Source organism: Neovison vison, chromosome 6, assembly GCF_020171115.1.
Source record: "Neovison vison isolate M4711 chromosome 6, ASM_NN_V1, whole genome shotgun sequence".
Classification (NCBI taxonomy): Eukaryota; Metazoa; Chordata; class Mammalia; order Carnivora; family Mustelidae; genus Neogale; species Neogale vison.
In genome coordinates, this window is record NC_058096.1 from 206864639 (window position 1) to 206879328 (window position 14690).

At 40.1% G+C, this 14690-nt stretch overlaps 1 protein-coding gene across 9 annotated transcripts in view; it reads left to right on the plus strand.

Moving 5' to 3' along the window:
• The window catches only part of MAP4 (microtubule associated protein 4), a 195288-nt gene that overhangs the window by 129177 nt on the left and 51421 nt on the right, over positions 1-14690 (plus strand). For 7 of the 9 annotated variants that reach the window (XM_044253679.1, XM_044253681.1, XM_044253675.1 and 4 more), the window contains exons 4-8: positions 2990-3112; positions 9130-9243; positions 11759-11893; positions 12461-13576; positions 14247-14369. In XM_044253679.1, the coding sequence (XP_044109614.1) occupies positions 2990-3112; positions 9130-9243; positions 11759-11893; positions 12461-13576; positions 14247-14369 (1611 nt within the window). Of the gene's footprint in view, positions 1-2989; positions 3113-9129; positions 9244-11758; positions 11894-12460; positions 13577-14246; positions 14374-14456; positions 14471-14690 lie in introns of all 9 variants that reach the window. The other 2 variants (XM_044253680.1, XM_044253674.1) reach the window with 2 other exon arrangements.

Sequence of the window (14690 nt, forward strand, 5' to 3'; positions counted from 1 at the left end):
TATTTGCCACAGAGAGAGATCATAAGTAAGCAGAGAGACAGGCAGAAAAAGAGGGGGAAGCAGGCTCCCCACTGAGCAGAGAGCCTCATGCAGGGCTTGATCCCAGGACCCTGAGATCATGACCTGAGCCAAAGGCAGAGGTTTAACCCATTGAGCCACCCAGGCGGCGAGGCGCCCCTTAAATAGACATTTCTTTTAAAACAACAACAACAAAAAAAACACAAATGACTGATAAGCAATGAAAATATGCAGAACATCACTAGTCATTAGGGAAATGCAAATCAAAACCACAGTGGGATACATTTCACACCCGCATCTGGTGTAGCTAAGATAAAAAAGATCAGCAAGTTTGGTGACGATATGGAGAAATTGAAACTCATACATTCTTGGTTGGGATTGTAAAATGGGGTAAGCTCTTTGCAAAAGATCCTCAAAATGTTAGATGTAAGAGTCGCTGTGTGACCTAGAAATTGGGTTAGGCATACACCCAGTAGAATTAGAAACGTATGCCCACACAAAAACATACATTCAGTGTTCATAGCAGTATTATGTAAATAGCCAAAAATGGAAACAATCAGATGTCAATAGATGAACATATAAACTGTGGTATATCCATGCAATGGTGTGTTATTTGGCTGCACACAGGTATGAAATTCTGACAAATGCCACAACGTGGATGAACCTTGGAAATACTGTGCTAAGTGAAATAAGCCAGTCATAAAAGGCCAAATATTGTCTCATAACATTTATATGACACATCTAGAATAGGCAAATCCACAGAAACAGAAAGTAGGTTAGTAATTGTTAGGGGGCGGTGGGATAAGGGAATGGGTATAGGATTTTTGGAGTCATAAAAATACTTTGAAGTTAGATGGTGGTGGTTGTATAACTCAGCGAATGTACTGAAACTCACCAGATTCTGCACATACTTAAAAGGATAAATTATATCTCAATTAAGCTGTTCATAAAAAAAAAGAAAAGGAAACCATCAAACTCATTTCTAAAGTAGTGCCATTTAACATTCCCTTCAGGAATGAAAGAAATTTCCTTTTTCTCTGCATCCTCACAAATTCCTGGTATTGTCAGTCTTTTTGATTTAGTGGTTCTGTAGTGCAGTGGCATCTCACAGTGATTTCAATTTGCATTTCCCTAACGACTAATGAAGATGAGCTTCTTTTCATGTGCATATTACCCATTTGTGTATTTTCTTTGATGAAAAGGTCTATTGAAATCTTTTGCCCATTTAAAATTGAGTTGCTTGTCTTATAATTGTGTTGTTAGAGATTTCTTTCCAAGTCTTAATTTTTTATTATTAGACTCAACAAAGAATAACATTTTAATAAGTATGATCAGAACAAGTAAGATATAAGGAGAATAAGATTAAAACCTTACACGTTGTTCATTGCAAGTATAAACAAAAATAAACAAAAAAACTGAAGTAGCTATTTCCCCCATATTAAATGTTTAAACAGTTTTGAACACACAGTATGTACCAGTAATTTAAGTTAGCTATAAATACTGTTTTTAATGTGATAAATGAACTTGTTTCTAACGAAACTTACCTAATGTCGATCATAAGTATAATTATGTTATAAGAGATTTTGATCTCTTCTGCATACAGGTCCTTTATTAGATTTGTCATTGGCAAATGTTTTCTCCCAGTCTTGGGCTTCTCTTCATTTTCTTAATGGTATCTTTGAAAAGCTGAAGTTTTAAATTTTTTTTCAAGTTTTAAATTTCAATGATATCCATTTCATCAGTTTTTTTCAGTTTTTTTCTTACATGGATGCTGCCTTTGATGACATTTCTAAGAAGTCTTTGTCTAGTCCAGGGTCACAGAGATTTTTTTCTCCTGTTTTCTTCTACAAGTTCTTTTAGTTTCTTTTAGTTTTAGTTTTTAGTTTTAGGTTCTTAATCCATTTGGAGTTAGATTTTACATATGGTGAAAGGTAAGTGGCCAATTGTTTCTGTATCATTGGTTGAAAAAAATGATCCTTTCTCCATTGAATTACCTTGGCACCTCTGTTAAAAACCAGTTGTCCACAATTTATGTAGTTTTCTTTCTGAACTCTGTTCTGCTCCATTTATCTAATGTGTCGTCCATACCACACTGACTTGGTTATTATACATGTGTAATAACTTTTGAAATAAAGTAATTTAAGTCCTTTGGTGTGCTTTTCTTCAAAATTGTTTTGGGCTATTCTTTGGTTTGGGTTTTTTTTTTCCATATAAATTATGAAATGAGCTTGTTGACACCTTCAGAAAATTCTCCTGGGACTTTTTTTTTTTTTAAGATTTTGTTTATTTGTTTGACAGATCACCAGGCAGAGAGGCGGGTGGGGGGGTGGGTCTGTGGGGGGTGGGTGGGTGGGAAGCAGACCCCCCAGTGAGCAGAGAGCCTGATGTGAGGCTCCATTCAGGACCTCAGGATTCAGGCTCAATCCAGGATCAAGGCTCAATCCAGGACCCTGAGATCATAACCCCAAGCTAAAGGCAGAAGCTTAACCCACTGAGCCACCCAGGCGCCCCCTCTCCTGGGACTTTGAATTGTAATTGCCTTGAATCTCTTGTCAGTTTGAGAATTGCCATCTTAACAATATTGAGTCTTCTGTTCATGAACATTGTATATAGCTCCCCATTTATTTAGCTCTGACATTTTAAAAAATTTTGGTGACCTGAAATGATTGCTGTTGACAATTTTATAAAATTGTATACTTGTTCTTTGTGGGTAAAGATCACTAACCTTTTCACATACTGTAACCAGAAGATATCCTGCAGTGTTTTTAACCTTGTAACAGGCTATGCTTCCAGTGTTTTGATTATGTTTTTCTGTCTTAAAATTTGGAAAAAAAAAAATAAAGTCTTGAAAGGCATTAGGTGGGTATGATTTTGTCATATTCTGCTAACTGTAATACTAGTAGAAACTCAATTCTAGTGGAGGAGAAGACATTAATACCATGTAACTTTGTTTTCGTGTTTCTATTCAAAGGTTCTCCAACTCCATTTCTTGAAGAGAAGATGGCCTACCAGGGATATCAGAACATCCAGAGCTGGCCAGAAAATACAAACTTTTGCTTTGAACCAGAACAGTTGGTGAATCCTACCCAGACTGGTAAGTGCAAGCTTGCCTATGACTGCTCAAGAGTGATGATGTAATCATGAAAAATTTGTAGCCACCACTCAGATAAAACTTTTTAGTCTACATATAGCTTGCAGAGCACAACCAGAGTATAACTCTTTACCCTGAACATTTAGTTGACCCTTTCTCCTCTCAACCCCTTTTTCTGAGGCATATGCTCAGGTCCCTCCCTTTTGAAGACTGTTTTGAGTAGGTTAACTGAAATTCATATTCTTTGAAGACTAGTCAGTAGTACTTTAGAACCTTAGTTCTTCCAGGGGCGCCTGGGTGGCTCAGTTGGTAAAGCGACTGCCTTCAGCTCAGGTCATGATCCCAGGGTCCTGGGATCAAGCCCCACATCAGGCTCCTTGCTCAGTGGGGAGCCTGCTTCTCCTGCTCCTCCTCCCCTGCTTGTGTGCTCTCTGTCAAATAAATAAATAAATAAATAAAGTCTTTTAAAAAAAGGAATCTTAATTCTTCCAAAAGGAATTATTACTGCAGTAGTAGCACAGTTTGTTGCATGTGTGTCAGGCACAGGGGCTAGAGCCTTTTTACACTTTTTTTCTGTGTTTCTTACCTAGTTCTGCAAGTGTCTGTTATCCTCTTTGACAGAAGGGAGAACTAGGACTCAAACCTAATTTCTATAAAGCCAAATTAATCTGTAGAGACAAAAACAGTAATATGTAGTTGCTTCGAGCTGGAAATGGTGGCAGAACTGGATTGCAGTAGGACCTCAGAGGAGTAACATTGGTGCCTGTATGCCAGGTTGAGAGCTCAGTTTTCTGGTTTGCACTCATAAGTGACTTCTTTTTTACCATCTAACTTACCAGGTGCTCATAGCTGGTTCCAAAAAATCTAGTACTTGATATTCTATAATTTCCCAGTTATTGGCTATTCTTGATATATGGTGATTTTTTAAAACAGCTTTATTGAGATATAATTCACACAACATACAGTTCACACTAAAATGTACAATTCAGGGGCGCCTGGGTGGCTCCACCAACCGGTTAAACATTTGCCTTCAACTCAGGGTCATGATCTTGGGGTCCTGGGATGGAGCCCCGAGTCGGTCTCCCTGCTCAGCAGGAGTCTACTTCACCCTCTCCCTCTGCTCCTTCCCCCCCCACTCATGCTCTCTCTCTCTCTCTCAAATAAATAAAATCTTTTTAAAAAATGAAATGCAGGGGCGCCTGGGTGGCTCAGTTGGTTAAGCAACTGCCTTCGGCTCAGGTCACGGTCCTGGAGTCCCGGGATCGAGTCCCACATCAGGCTCCCAGCTCCATGGGGAGTCTGCTTCTCCCTCTGACCTTCTCGCCTCTCATGCTCTCTCTCACTCTCTCTCAAATAAATAAATAAAAATCTTTAAAAAAAAAAAATGAAATGCACAATTCAGTGGATTTTTAGTATATTCATGAATATATACACCAGTCACCAGAATCAATTTTTATTACCTCAGAAACAAACCTGGTAGTCTTTAGATACCACTCCCTATCTCCTTATCCACCCCAGCCCTAAGCACTAATCTACTTTCTGTCTCTCTCAATTTACCTATTCTGGACATTTTAGGTAAATGAAATCATATGTGGTCTTTTGTGACAGGCTTTTTCTCTCAGCAAGCTTTCAAGGATCATGTGTTTCGTGGCACAGATCAGTACTTCATTCTTTCAGAGGAACTCAGTCTCAGTATGGATGTACTACATCTTCTTTATCTGTTCATCAGTTGATAAATGTATAGGTTGTTTGAGTGGTGGGGGGGGTTGTTTTTTGTTGTTTTTTTTTTTTTTTTTTTTTTTTTACTGTTGTCAGTAATGCTGTTTTAAACCTTCATGTGCAGATTTTTTTCCCTTACGTTTATACCTAGATGAGTATTGCTTATCATTTGATAACTCAGTGTTTAATCATTTGAGGAATTGCCCAAGTATTTTCCAAAGCAACTCTACCATTTTATAGTCCCACCAGTAGTGGATTAGGTTTGTAATTCCTCCACATCCTTGAAAATCCTTGTTTTCCCTTTAGAAAAATTATACCTAACCTAGTTGGTATTGAAGTAGTATCTTGTTATGATTTTCATTTTCATTTTCCTGTTGGCTAATGATGTTGATTATCTTTTCATTTTTTTCACATGTTTATTGGCTATTTGTATATCTTCCTTAGAGAGCTGTGTGTTCAGATCCTTTGTCCCAGTTTTAATTGGTGTGTCTTTTTTGTTGTCCTGGAAGAGTTTTTATATACTGGACCCTTATCAGATGTATGATTTACAAATATTTTCTCCCATTTTGTGGATTGTCTTCTAATTTTCTTGGTAGTGCCCTTTAATGCATAAAAGTTTCTGATTATGAGGAAGTCCAGTTTATCTTGTTTTTCTTTTGCTGCTCATGCTTCATGCTTTGGTGTCATAGCTTAGACTCTACTGCCAAATCTGAGGTCATGAACATTTATCCTCATGTTTTTTTCTTTCTTTCTTTCTTCTTCTACTTCTTCTTCTTTTTTTTTAAGATTTTATTTATATGTTAGAGAGAAGAAGCAGGGAGAGTGGTGGGGGAGGGAGAAGCAGGCTGCCCCTGAGGAAGGAGCCTGATGCAGGACTTGATCTCAGGACCCCAGGATCATGACCTGAGTCAAAGGCAGATGCTTAACCATCTGAGCTACCCATCTGAGTCCTATCCTTATGTTTTCTTCTAAAAATCTTATAATTATAGCTCTTATATTGAGGTCTTTGATCCATTGTAAGTTGATTTTTATATATGTTTAAGAGGTAGAGAGATTCAAATTCATTATTTTGCATGTTGTTATCCAGTTGTCCCAGGTGCATTTTTTTGAAAATTATTCTTTCCCCATTTCATGGTCTTGGCATTCTTGCTGAAATCTGTTGACCATAGATATATAGTTTGTTTTATTCTAATCAACTCTTAATTATTTTCCATTGGATCTGTATGTCTGTTCTAATGCCAGTACTATACTGTCATGATTACTGTAGCTTTGTGGTAAGTTTTGCAGTTAGGAAATATGAGTGTTCCTGCTTTGTGGGTTGTTTTTTGTTTATTTATTTAATGATTGTTTTAGCTATTCTGGCTGGTTCTTTTGTGATTCCATATGAATTTTAGAATCTGCTTCTCAGTTTCTCTAAAGAAGTCAGCTAGGATTCTGATAGGAACTGCATTGAATCTATAGATCAAATTGAGGAGTTTTGCCATCTTTACAATATTAAGTCTTCCAATCCGTAAACATATAATGTTTTTCCATTTATTTATATCTTATTTCTTTCAACAATATTTTTGTAATTTTCAGAGTATAAATTTTTATGCTCCCATTTGTAAAATTTACTCCTAATGTTTTATTCTTTTTCATGCTGTGAATGGAATTGTTTTCTTAATTTCATTTGTAGGTTGTTCATTGGGAGGCTATAGATACACAGTTGATTTTCATATATTGATCTTGTATCTTCCAACTTTGCTGAATTCATTAGTTCTTGTAGCTGTTTAGTATATTTCTTAGGAGTTTCACATGTAAGATGTGTCGTTTACAGTTGTAGCTTTAGTTCCTCATTTCCAGTCGTGATCCCTTTTATTTCTTTTTCTCGCCTAATTGTCCTGGCTAGTACCTTCCGTACAACGATTAATTGGAAGTGGTTAAGAGCAGACATCCTTCTTTGTTACTTTTCGTAGAGGGGAAGGATCCAGTCTGTGGCTGTTAAGTATGGCGTCAGTAGAGGGTATTTAGTAGATGTCATTTGTCAGATGAAGGAAAGTGCCTCCTGTTCCTGATTTGTCAACTACTTGATTTATCGTGAAAGGGTATTGGGTTTTGTCAAGTGTTTTTTCTGCATCTGTTGCAATGATCATGTGGTTTTATTTCTTATTCTGCTGATATGTATGTATTACATTGGTTACCAATCTTGCGTTCATGGGATAAATCCTATTTGGTCATAGTGTATAATTTGTGTGATTTTCTGGCACATTCAGAACATTTTTTGAAGATTTTGGCATCCATATTTAGAAGAGATGCTGATCTGTAGTTTCCTTATGATGTCTTTGTCTAGTTTTGGTATCAGAGTAATACCAGGGTAATACCATTCTAGGATAATACCAACCAGAGAATGAATGACTTTGGAAGTGTTCTCCCTGCTTCAGGTTTTTCTGGAAGACTTAATGAAGAATTGTTTTAATTCTTCTTTAAAAGTTTGGTAGAATTCATCAACAAAGTCATCTTAGCCAGAGATTTTCTTTGTGAGTAGTTTTAGATTACTAAACTTAAGTCAGGAAGAAGAGGAACCAGCAAGGATAACGTCAAAGGAATGGCCAGTTCTGAGGTTGGAGAATACTCAGAAGAGTATAATGTCTTGAAAGCCAAGTGTTGTAGTCAACCCCCCAAGATGGTTCCAGTGATCCCCAACTCCTGATATTCATACCTGTATGTAGTAACCTCCCATATCATACCAGGCTTGGTCTGTGTGACCAGTAGAATAGATGGCAGAAATAATGGTATGTCATTTCTAAGATTAGGTTATAACCAAGATGGCTTCCATCTTGGTTATTCTTGGTTTACCCAGTTTGGGGATAGCCAGCTGCTATGGGGAGGCCCATGTAGGGGAGAAACAGAGGTCTCTCATCAATAGCCATGTAAGGAAGCCATTGTGTAGGCAGGTTCTCCAGCCCCTGTCAAGTCTTCTGATGATCACAGCATTGGCCAGTCCCTTGACTACAACCTTGCAAAACACCTTAATCAGTGGAGGTATGGAAAATAGATTCTGGGGGACATTTTAAAGGTCAGATCAGCTGGATTTTCTTATGAATTGGGAATGGCTTATTAAAGAGATAAATCAAGGGCAACTCCAATGTTTTTGACCAAAAAACAGAATCCCATTAGAGATGGGAAGATTGTATGAGAGGTGGTTTGGGAAACATGTTACATTTCAGCTTTATTTTATACATTAAGAATTGGCAATTTGATATGAAAGTCAAATCAAATTCCCAGTGCCACAGTGAGGTCTAGAGGGCTGGAAGTACAAATTTGAGTGTTACTAACTTATAGACAGAATTTTAAACTATGAGATTAGATGAGATCACTAAGGGGAACTGATAACCACTCAGTCCTTCAGTTCTCAGCTTAAATATTTATCAGGTGAAGATCTTCTTTGGCTTGAACTAAAATATCCCTCTGCTAAATGTATTCAGCCTTGACCTTATGCATCTCTGAGTTTTAGAGTGCACAAACTCTGCAATATTAGAGGCACCTAGAAAGAAAGTAATAAGTAAATGAGAGAACTTGGTAGAAACCATTCATTTTTACATGCAAGTTGGCAAGTCTCCGATTCTAGTGTGCAGACCCATATAACAGCTACTCTCCTTGATGCTTTAGGTATTCTGTTTTGCTTCAGTGGAAGTGTGAGAAGCAGAGCAAGCAGCAGCCTCCCCAGACCAAGCGATACCAGGGAGAATGAATGGTTCTCATCTCTCTCATGGCCCAGCTCCCCTGCTGTTCAAGAGAAGCAGCACTGGGACCTCTTCCACCCCCAACAGTTTCTCAGTTTGCCTTATAGTTGTTCATACTTCCCAGTGCCACAGTCTCCCTTGATCATGACATCCCTTACTAGAAGAGGGTGATACAGCTACTTCAAGCCACAGGAATGAACATTCTCTCAGGGCCTAGGTTTTTATGCATTTGCCTCTAACAAATGAAGCATCTTAAGGGAATGAGTCACTAGTTATCTATCAAGGAACTACTGAGAAATGCAGATTCTTAGGGTCTAGCAATCAGTGTTTGTTTAAGGCTGCAGAATAATTCAGATGAGTGCTAATTTTGAGAAGGCCTTCTTAGAAGCAGAATTCTTTTTTTTTTCTCTGTTGAGGACTCCATTATAGGACTGGCATGTTTTCTGTTATGGGCAGGGAATAAACATACTCTTGTCCCCCTTCCTAGTACCTAGAATAAAACCAGTGCTATCACAAATTTCCCAGTCTAGAATATCAGTTGCAGTCACTGAGAATGAGTTCTGAATTTCTTTTTTCCAGATCCCTTTAAGATGCACCATGATGATGGCCTGGAGGATTTTCTCTTTCTCCCCAGTGGAACAACCAATACTTCAGGATTTGTAGAACGAAATGATCCCCCGCAAGACAGTTATGGTATGATGTCATCAACTGGATTTATTGCTTAACTCCCAACAATTAATATGGCCTTTTACCCATTACCTTTGAAGTTAACTACTAGGCAAAGTCCTGTTTTTTGGCTTTACCTGTAACAAGGCTCTATCTAGATTGGTCTCCGGAGAGAGTTCAGCAGTTGGGGTGCTCAGGGTCTACTCACCTCCTCGCGTGGGATCTTGAATACTATATGATAGGGCCAGATTCTGTCTCCATATTTACTAGCTCATTACCTTGGGCATGTTATATCCACTCTAAACTTTGATTTATCTATAATATGGGTCCAGCACTAGTTCCTACCTTAAAGATGTGGTGAGAATTAAATAACTTTGTAAAAGCACTTCTCATAGCATCTGGTACTTAGTAAAGGATTTTTTTTTTTTAAAGATTTTATTTATTTATTTGACAGAGAGAGACAATGAGAGAAGCAGGGGGGTAGGAGAGGGAGAAGCAGGCTCCTGGCCAAGCAAGGAGCTTGATGCAAGGCTCGATCCCAGGACCCTGAGATCATGACCCAAGCTGAAGGCAGAGGCTTAAGGACTGAACCACCCAGGTGCCCCATGGTACTTAGTAAATATTAAACAGATCTTAGTTCTCGATTAGTAGTATCATTATTTCTGGTTTTGTGTAACTTTTAACATGAATGTGACCAGGATACTGTGGGGGAGGTGAAACTTTACTTCTTCCCATCTTAGGTTTTCAGCTGGGCCTCCAAAAAAAGACAGATTAACAGGAGACAGACCGTTTGTTAACATCTGCAGCATCTATTGTATGGGTGAAAAGTGACTCAAAGCGGTAGCTTGGAGTTTTGGTTTATATAGCATCTTCAACAAAGAGCAGTAGAGGTGTAAAGAAATGACAAAGGAAAGCAGTTTTAGGCTTCCATGACTGGCAGCCTGTGGGAAGAAAATGCTTGGGAGGGCACTAATGGAGTAAGGTTTGTTTGCAGATTTCCTCCGGTGCCCTCTCTGGGCTCGTAAGAGTCTGTCTCCAGGAAGAGGAGAATTTATATCCTACCTTTAAGCAGAATGTGAGGAGCTTTTTCTGGGTTTACTGCTCCCTAATTGCCTTCAGTTCAAAATAATTTTTTATGTCAAAGAGGCATGTTTTGAGGGTGACATTCAGGTTTCCTTCAGTACCTATCAATAAGTTCCACTTCACAGTGCTTATACTTTTGTATCTGTAAAGATCATGGCTAATCATATGTTGCATTTATGCTTCTGAACCCATTTAACAGCCTTCCCCCTAGAGATCTGCCATCCAAAGAGAAACATTGAGCATTGTCGTCTCCTCATGTTTTTCAGCTCACTAGCTAGTGAGTCGTTTAGTCCCATTGACTTCTTTACAGCATCTTCTCTTCTTTTATGCTCTCTCTGCCTTCCCCCGTATAAAGCCTCTGTCACTTCATACCTAGGCCTCCCCCTTTTAAATTCATTCCAAATACACCTGCTGTGTTGGTCACCAGGTCCCTGTTCTGTACTCATCATCTCATTTTCAATTAAGATCTTAACAACACTTTATTTTTTTGCTCTTCAAGTCTAAATTTCTCTGGCTTTCCAGATCCTTTTTCCATTGTTTGTCCTCATCCTATTTTCCCTCTCTGGTATGCAACATCTGCTTGACTCCAGCTAATTTCACATTCGCAGAAACATTCTTGTTCTATTGGCATTTTTATATCTTTCTTTGCGCAGTGTTCTCCATCCTTGAAATTGACTACTCTCTCCTCTCTTCCTGCTCTTGCTTCTCCTCTGAAGGCTTCTGTGACTATTCTAGTCCTCTTGGAGTACTTAGTCCATGCTATACAGTATTTGATACATGCCTCTCTAGCTAAATTGTAATACTCTTGATGGCAGGGACCATGTGACATTAAATCCCCTATTATGTCTGACAGAGTACAGCATAATAATAATCCTTTAACATTTGTCTAGTTCTTAATAATTTATAAAGCATTTTCACGAAACTGTTGTAATGTTGCAGAGGGAGACACTGATCTCATTTTACAGACGAGGAGATCAAGACTTAGTTCCTTACTCTATGTTATGTTGTATCAGTTGTAATATTTATTGGGCTGGCATTCAGTCTTTGGTATTAGGACTCTTCACAATACACTGTAGAAGGTGAAGCCAGTCAATGCTGACTAAGAGCACAACGACGGCCACTTAACAGTTCGCCCAAACCTGAAGAATGGCAACAGTTTCTACTTTAAAACTTTCTTGCCTTGGTTTTCATTGGTCCTTAGATCTGTGTCATTATGGCAATATGTAAAGCTTATTTTTTTTAAAGATTTTATTTATTAGAGAAAGAGAGAGAGAGAACATGTGCACATGAGCAGGGGGAGCGGCAGGGAGCCTGGGATCATGGGATCAATCCCGGAATCCTGGGATCATGACCTGAGCTGAAGGCAGATGTATAAAGCTGATTGTAAATGTCAAATAATTTTTTCCTCCCTATTACTGAAGCAGTTTCAAGAATCTGTTTGTTTGTGTTTTAATATCAGGTCTCTTTCCCTGTGACACCTTTACTCCTGCAGCTGTCGTACCTCAGGGGTGGCCTGTGGAAGCCCCAAACTCTCCATACTCGGAATCCTTCATTTTGCCAGAGGCCGTACCACAACCTCTGCAGCCCACAGCAGGTAAGTTACTAGAACCCCTCTTTATCACTTACTGGTTCCAGTATCTTAGTCAATCCAAATCATCAGACTTAATTTTTAGCCGTGTAGAGCATTACAGATAAAATTCCAGAACTATCACAAATACTTGTATTCCTTTAATTATTGATTCCACATCTGAGGGAATGAAGGTGTGGTTGAAATAACAACACTTGGAATTCATGGGCAGAGAAAATCCCTCTTCAATTCAGTGCAGACTTAGGACTCAGAGGTTTTTTTCTGGATGTCCCGCAGGTTCCTGTTCTTAAAATAATTTTGTGCCTGTGTTGTTGCTGTTTTTAAACCTGTGCTTTTTTTCTTTCCTTCTCCTTTCTTCCTCCACTCTTTACTCTTCAATACCCTGTTTTTCTCAGTACTGGGACTACCAAAGAGTAGGCACAAGTACATTAATTAGATAGCTTTTTAATTTATGTTTAGGGTTTTATGGTCACAAAATCTAGATAGTCCTGTGCTCTCCGAAAGTTAAGTTTTGAATGCAGAGCTATGAGTGCATCATGATGGGGTCCTAAGTTTCCTATTTATTTCCCATAGAGCTAGCCAAAGAGGTAGAAGTGACATCAGCAGAAGAGAGGGCACCAGCAGAAGCATTGGAAATCATGATGGGACTGAAGGCTGCTGACATGGCCCCATCTAGAGAAACAGAGACGTCTCCAGCCAAGGACATGGCACCAGCCACAGAAACAGAGGTGGCATTGGCTAAAGACCTGGAACCATCCACCAAATCAGATGTGACAGTGGCTGAGGACGTGGAATCATCTATCAAATCAGATATAGTCAAGGACATGATACTACCCAGAGAAGCAGAAGAAGCCCCAGTTAAGGGTGCTGTATTGTCTGCAGAAACTGATGTATCTTTAGCCAAGGACATGGTACTGCCCACAGAAACAGAGGTAGCCCCAGCCAAGGATGTATTACCATTCAAAGAAACAGAGAGGGCCCCACCTGTAAGCCCTATAAAAATGGATGTGTCCCCAGATGAGGGCATGGTACCACCTACAGACAGAGAGATGGCCCCAGCCAAGGGTGTGGTATCTCTCTCAGAAATAGAAGTGGCACTGGCTAAGGATGTTGTATCATCTACAGAAATGTCCCCAGCCAAGGAGGTGGCCTTATCCCCAGACACAGAGGTGGCCCTGACTGGGGACATGGTGCTGCCTCTAGAAGCCAAGGTGATCTTGACCGAGGATGTGGCACTGCCCCCAGAAACAGAGGTGGCCCCGTCCAAGGATATGGCTCCACACCCAGCTGCAGAAAAGGCACCAGTGAAGGATGTGGCTCCATCCCCAGAACCAGAGTTGGCCCTGGGCAAGGATGTGCTTTCACCTACAGAAACAGAGATGGCCCTGGATAAGAATGTGGCTGTACCCCCAGAAACAGAAGTGACCCCGGTCAAGGATGTGCCTCTGCCTCCAGAAACAGAGTTAGCCCTGGCTTCGAGAGTGGCTCCACCCCTTGGGACAGAGGTGACTCTGGCCAACAGTGTGAGTCCAGCCCAGGTTGCTACATTGCTCTCAGAAACAGAGGTGGCACCGACTCCAGTTAAGGATGTGCATGCTGCAGGGACATGGGAAGAAGCAGAGGAGTCCCAGTTAAAATCTCTCAAGAACGAGGGGCAGTCAGCTGCATCTACCTTGATCGTGTCTCCAGGTATGGATTTATGTTTACTCAGTATTTCGGTCTCCCAGTGTGTATTCTGCAGGAAGGTGGGGGACAAACGTCTTACCAGATAAAATAAAGACAACGACACTGTACTTTGCAAGTCTACACACCTTGCAGCTCTTCTAGACCATCTTTCTCACCTTCCTCATCCTCCAGTTTCCAGCATCTTCCTCCTTACTTCTCTGCTGATATGTTTTCCTTATGATAATTCCAGCAGTAAAAGGGATCGTTCACAGACTTTGGCCACCTCACCTGCCTACTTGTCTGCTGTATCCCTAGTCTCTGCCTCACTCCTGCTACTGGAAGTGAACCGTCCATGCTCCTAATTAAGGCCAATCTCCCATTTTGTTCCTAGATCCCACTCCTGCTTCTTTACTTAAGGATGCCCTGGCCATTTTTTCCTTTCTTGCCACTCACCAGTTTTTCCCCCGTCCTTCGAATCATTCTCACCAACATACAAATACTATTTTTCCCTTTTAAAACAAAACAAAGTTTCCCAACTTCACCTTCCAGCTGCCACTCTATTTCTCTGCTGCTGCCCTTGGAGGAATGTCCCTCATTCCTCCAAAACTGTTCCTGCCTCCAGCTTCTGAAAGGTGGAAAAAGAGCTGCAATAGCACTGCTCTAAAACCTGTGTGGTTTTTACTGTTGCGTTTAGAACCAGTCACAGCTGTGGGGCAAAAGTCCACCTTGCCAGCAGATGACGATTCTGTGTTAGAGAAACAAGAGCAAAAGAAACCATTCAGTAGTCAACCTTCTGAACTTCCTTCCGAGACCTCGGGTAAGTGAGGGAAGCACAGCGGACTCTTTGAAACCACTTGCACTAGGAGCAATGGGGTGGTGGGGGTGGGGGTGGGGGTGGACCTAGTCCCTGGTTTTGTGGTGGTAATTAGTATTGCTCATGGGGTCCATTCTCTTTCTTAGGCAGATTTTGTCTTGTTTAGGCAGAGAGTCAGCTCTTTACGTTAGCGCTACATCAGCTCAAGACATCTAAATTTTAACCCACTTCCACTGTTCACTGTTCTATGCTTTGTGGTCTTGGGCAGGTTACTTAACTTCCCAGTAGCTCTGTTTATTCAGCTATAAGAGGAATGTATTGTTC